The sequence below is a fragment of the Rhincodon typus genome, unplaced genomic scaffold (genome assembly GCF_021869965.1).
Source record: "Rhincodon typus isolate 14 unplaced genomic scaffold, sRhiTyp1.1 hic_rhity00001350, whole genome shotgun sequence".
NCBI classification, from domain to species: domain Eukaryota; kingdom Metazoa; phylum Chordata; class Chondrichthyes; order Orectolobiformes; family Rhincodontidae; genus Rhincodon; species Rhincodon typus.
Window position 1 is genome coordinate 2,970 of NW_025966988.1, and position 6,001 is coordinate 8,970.

A 6,001-nucleotide genomic window follows, 5' to 3' on the forward strand; every position below is an offset into this window, starting at 1 on the left:
ATATAGGTGGTTATCTTATACAGGTGAAGGAGAAAAGATGGATTAACAAAAAAGATACGAGGGATTAAAAAGTAGAGATTTAACTTTTGCTAGTAGTCTAAATGGATTGGCGGGGGGCGGGGGTTAGCCAGTTTAAACATGGCCAATAAAGACAATTAGCTTAGCAGCGTTGGTGACAATACTGCCATTGTTGAAAAATAGGGAGTACAGTAAAGTTTGTGGAACAGTAACAGTCTGCTGTACTTATAAGAATACCAGTTCTTCTGGGAAGAGGATGGGAAGCTTAACTACAATTTATTCCTCCAACCAATGAGGTTCTTGAACACAGGCAAGCTGAAGTAGTTCCTTGCTCCAAGTTTCTCACAGAAGACAAATAATTCTATTTGTAGGATAATTTTCTGACTCAGCTTCACCTGCCGAGAATGCAGAAGAGGTATACATGGAGGAATCTGTGATATTAGTGGATGAAGTTCTGTCCCCAGTGGATAAAATTCCGTATCCACAAAGTTAGAGTTTATCCCATATAAAATCACTGCCACCTTCTATGCTCTGTTGCAATGGAAATGGTGATAAGGTTTAACTTGTTTGGAATCACTTATACAATTTCCTTGACTCAGCAGAAGCAATTAGGGACTTAAACAGGGTTTTGATGCCATGTAGGTTGGAGACTGATTGGGATAACCAATCTTATGATTTCCTTTCCTACAAAGCCTTTTGAGCACTTTTCCAATTAGAAATCTTCATTTGGCAAACTATGAACACAGCATAGAGTGTGTCAATAATATTATCCATCAAGTCACCATTTCTCCTCCAGGAATCTCCTCACCACAAACTGTAAAGTAGGTATCTATTTAAAACAGTGGAAATATGGTGTTCATTAAATAATGCAGGGGCTTTGAATGGGAAAAGTATGACAATCCAGTTTGGTAGTCCACTCACTCTTTCCAAATCAAAGCAATTGAAGTGCAAAGCTGACTGCAAGTTTAAAAAATCATCACACTTGGCCACCTCCAAAAATATGTAAAATAAATTAAATAATCTTAAAGGCACAGCAGGAATCAAGGCTTGAGGGTCATACGTAAAAATCCAAAAAAGGCAGCAGACTAAGTGAGGGAGCCAGGCCAAAAACTGCAAGGATCTTAGACTCATTTAAACAAAAAAGCATAAAAGAACAAAAGCAAGGATGTTATACTGGACTTCTATAAATCATAGTTGAAGCTTTAACTAACATCCAATTCCAGCCACTATACTTTATCCAAAGTATGTTTTGTATGGAGATGGTACGGTGAAATCGGGTGAGCAACGCTGATCTTTGACTCAAAGATTGGCATTAAATAATAATTAGTCTTTGCACCACTTACTGCACTCGAGTTCTGGTGGCAAGAACTAGACGGTTTATCTGTAGTCTGATCATAATTGTTTCTAACACCTTGGTTATACAATTCAACATTTATTGGTTTTGTAGATTTCAGCATTTGTTGAAAAGTTCATTTTAAAAGCTTCTGAAGTATTTCGAAATTTTAAAAATAAGAACACCATATACATTCATATGGCTTCAGAATGAGAAATTACTAGATAATCATCTATGAATGCCACCTGAAGAAAAGGAGACCTGCTTTTAGATTAAAGCATTTCATGCTCACTGATGCTGGCCAAAAATTTAAAGGGAAAAAAAGAGCATTTCTCAGGTTTTGCTCAAGGGAAAAAAAAAATCAATTCTTACACTCTGTCAACCTATAAGAATGGTAGTTGCCTTTTAGGCAAGTCTACTGGCTTTAATTGGATCTTGAACAAACAGTACGACTAAGATTAATACAGTTCTAGCGGCAACATCCAAAATGGCCATCTCATTGTGCAATCATGTCTAAATTAGGCCACACCTGTTCAGATTAAAACCTGAAAGCAGCAAACAATATAAAGTCCTCAAAATTGATACGCACGTAATGTCTATAGCTCACACTTTTATTCCTGTGGATGTTAGTTGTCACCTGCAAAGAATTAGCCAATCAAAAAAAATACAATATTCAATACGGGTGGAATCCAGGAACTGGCACTGGCCATTGGATGAAAGAATCTGCAGGGACTGAACTGAAATGAGTTAACCAAGCACAAGAGAACCAAAAAAAAAAAAAAAAAAATTTAGAAAACTGAATAAAAAAGAATAAATTCTTGACGTAAACTGAAAACAGACTGCAAGAGAAATTCTGCAAAACAAACAAGGATCAAAGATTTCAACTTTTTTGAAATGGGAGAGGAATTAGCAATAAATGAAAACTAAATAATTCAGAAAAAAAATATATAGCACAGTGCAACACAGTAACCAGGATTCTTCAAACAAGAACACTTGCTATTGATCTTCACCAGTTAATGTATGTGATGAGCATGCTTCATTCTCCCCTACAACATCATTCTTCTTTTACTATTCAAGTTGCCAATTTTAACTTATGTACAGCTCTCCAAGCAATAGCCTTTCAAAATCAGGTCGAAGTAACTTCAAACGTTACCATTATTTTGGCACAGTATAAATTTTGTATTACCTGCTAGAATTTTAGTTACTGGCTAATTACGAAATTCTTTTCATTTTCAGTTCTCTTTGGCATACCACTAAAAATCAACTAGAAGGAAAGACTTTTTTTGGAATTTCAGAACAATTATAGGTAACTGTACAAAAAGTGTCACTTTATTTACATCCACTTATTCAGTTGAATAACATTCTTGAAATTTTCATTGACATGTTCTTCATGAGTACTGACCGTGTTCCACTCTCCTGTTTCCATTCTGAAACATACTCATTGCCTCTAGGTTGAGAGCACATACACCACGCATGAATGCTTTCTTCATAGAATCAGTATACTTGTCCTTTTCAGCTAACAACCGTCTTATCTCTGCTTTTGCCCTTTCCAGTTCCTCCCTTGACTAAAATTTCAAATGAAACAATGTTAGAAAAGACTGCAATTTTCAACAATGCATAACACCTATTTTCATCATGAATATACACATCCAACTTCAACATCCTCCTGCTGCTAATATATGATCTTTTCTATTAAAACCTCCACATTATCCTAATGAATTCAAATCAAAAAGCTTCTCAATTATTTTAAAAATGTGAAAAAACAGAACATACAACATTGCTCTCAAATGGATTGTCTCGTCAGATTGTGACAGAGTCATAGAAGTGAGGAGAGCCGCATGGAAGCACTGGAACCAAAACAGGAATGCAGCCACTGCCAGAGCATTTTGGCCTGGTGGACAACAAAGGATGGAGGATACATTATCCTCACCCTCCTGTTCAAATCTCCCTCCCTGCCTATGTCTGTCACCTCCTCCAGTCCCTACCCTTCTGGCCTACTATTTAAAAAAAAAACCGCAAGGAAAATGCTAAACAAACAATTTCCATATTTTCACGAGCATTTCAGCTTGCTTATAAGTTAGAAATGCTTCCTATCCAAAATTAAAACATGGCCCTTTCAGATGCCTTTTGTATTCTTCCCCGCTTTCCCCCCATAACTCCCTACAAAATGCTAATTTATCCAAGGAATGGGGTCATTCTCAAGTCCAGGAAATAAGCATTTCCATTAGCTAAATCACTACAAACATACTGAAGTGTTAAAGTAGAAATTTTATGAAGATTTGCATTTTCTCAAAAGAAAAGAATTACATTGTTATAGTATCATGTCCCCAAACTTAGATTTTCACGACCAGTTTATAGAAAGCTTTTGGCTCTTGGTGTAAGATTTTGTTAATGACTACATATTACTGGCTCCAAAATAAAGAGGGATGAAACAGTCTGAGGATTTTCTGAATATTCCGCTAACTTTGGCGGAAGAGCTACACAGAATACTGTAAAAAAATAGCAGAATGACTGAAAGTTTGGAGACACAAGCAACAGAAACCACAAATGTTTACTTTCTCCCATATTAAGATGTTTTGCAGTAAAAATGTGTGCATCTACATCTGATCAATTGCCTGTGCACACAAGGAACTTTTTTTTAAAAACAAGTTATTTTTCTGGTACTTACTGTATCGAGCTGTCTTTCGTAATCCCTGGACAACTGGATACAGACCTCCTCAGCACGAGCTTGACACGCCTTTTCTACTCTCTCTTTCCATTTTGTTTGCATTTCTGATTTCCAAGCTGTACACACCTTTTTCATCAGACAGAAATTATAGTGTCTTTCAGCCAGGGTATTTGCATACGCCTTAAAGATAATGAGACAATTACTTAAAATTATGTTCCAACTGGATGGCAAGTCAAAATGATTTCTCAGTCACCTTGTAAAATAAAGCAGTTCAAGTTGTACAAGTGTGCATTGAACATGGCATTATCAATTCAGATTAGTTGCAGAAAGAGCATAGAAATACATTCAAACTAAACACTTCCCTTGCTGTAATCTGAACTGTCACAACAACTTTATGAACTATTACAAAGTCAGTATTCAATTTGGACTTGAAAGGCAATTCTTTCACTGGCCATTACAATCTTACATCATTCAAATGAGCTGTACTTTGCAGTAAAAGGATGTCCTGATGACAAGGAGTCCAGAATCATGGGTCACAGTCTAAGAACTTGGGATAGGCCATTTTAGGACCGAGATGGGGAGAAATCTCTTCACCCAGAGATTGGCAAGCCTGTACAAGTCACTGCCACAGAAAGCAGCCGAGGCCAAAACATTGGAATATTTAAAAGTAGGAAAAAGATTCTTTTTTAGGGCTGAATGGATCAAAGGGTATAAGGAAAAGGCAGAAGCACAGCACTGAGTTGGATGTTCAGTCATGATTGTAGTGAACGGCAGAACAGAATGGCCGACTCTTGCTCCTACTTTCTATGCTTAAAAATTTATGTAGCTCTTGTCACCTTGTGGAGAGAAATGTGCTAATTTTAAAGAAAACATTTGAATCACAAAACAAGAAACTGAAAATGTTGGAATAAACAAATAGGTCAACATTGGTGGGGAGAAATTGTATTAACATTCAAGGTTTAATCCTTAGACTATAAACACAGATTTCTGTAAAGTTAGGAAGAGGAGAAAAGGAAGACAAAATACATTCTCTGAACTGCAAGTCTAAGTGACAGATGAACGATCAACTTTAAAAGACAGTAAAAGATCACCTGACAACGAAGTGTTTAACATCTAATATAGCAAACAGCCCATTCACAAAATCTTATTATTGTCCATTTTGAGAGATTAAAAGACACTTTGGAATGCAAAAAAATTTGTATCTGATGACCTAAAATTAAAAAACATTGGAAAGACCTAATTCTGCAAGGACAACAAGCCATGAGTCACTTAAAAAGTCCAGACCTCTACCCTAAATGGAAATATACATTAACAAAGATAATCCTTATATTTGAAAATAAAATTGACTTGATATCCAGTTATCAAATCAATCACCAATACGTATGAAATGGTCACGGTGTCCTTCACACAATGTCTACAGGCACATCTAATATAAAATGTCTTTTACAAGGACAACCCAAGAAAAGATTCCATTAGCAAATTAAACAAGCAGGCATAGGTGTCACCTCAGAACAGAACACTGTAAGCATACAGACAGACACTCCAGTTATGGATATTCCCATCCAGTGGAGCAACTCATTGCCAACTTTTTGTATTACAGCTGACCCCGTATTCATAAATGAGCTGAAGTTTCCTTGGCCAATTCGCTCCACTGTATAATTACTGGTCTTAACTGTGTCATTTCTCTCATCAGTACACAGAGGACTGGTGATTTTAAACAAGATTTGTTACAAAAAAGTATAAAAATAAAAGTCACCAGACACTGACAGAAAGACAACAGTACACCACAGCTCATTTCCTGATTGGAATAAAACCTGTAGATGAATAAAAATAGATACTAAAGGTAAGTTACCATGGTACTACTAGGCCATAGGCTGCTCTCTCATTAGAAAGAGATAACTGGCGCAGTTTAACCCAAAGGTCAGCACACCTCACGTGTGTGTGTGTGTGTGTGTGTGTGTGTGTGTGTGTGTGTGTGTGTG

The 6,001-nt window shown here is 36.5% G+C and overlaps 1 protein-coding gene across 1 annotated transcript in view; it reads right to left on the bottom strand.

The window, feature by feature from the left end:
- Window positions 1–2,658: 2,658 nt before the first annotated feature.
- Window positions 2,659–6,001, bottom strand: part of LOC109931763 (POC5 centriolar protein homolog (Chlamydomonas)) — a gene marked incomplete at its 5' end in the record, with an annotated part of 19,556 nt that continues 16,213 nt past the window's right edge. The window contains 2 exons of the mRNA XM_048592502.1: window positions 2,659–2,916; window positions 4,020–4,199. Of these exons, the coding sequence (XP_048448459.1) occupies window positions 2,740–2,916; window positions 4,020–4,199 (357 nt within the window). The remainder of the gene's footprint in view (window positions 2,917–4,019; window positions 4,200–6,001) is intronic.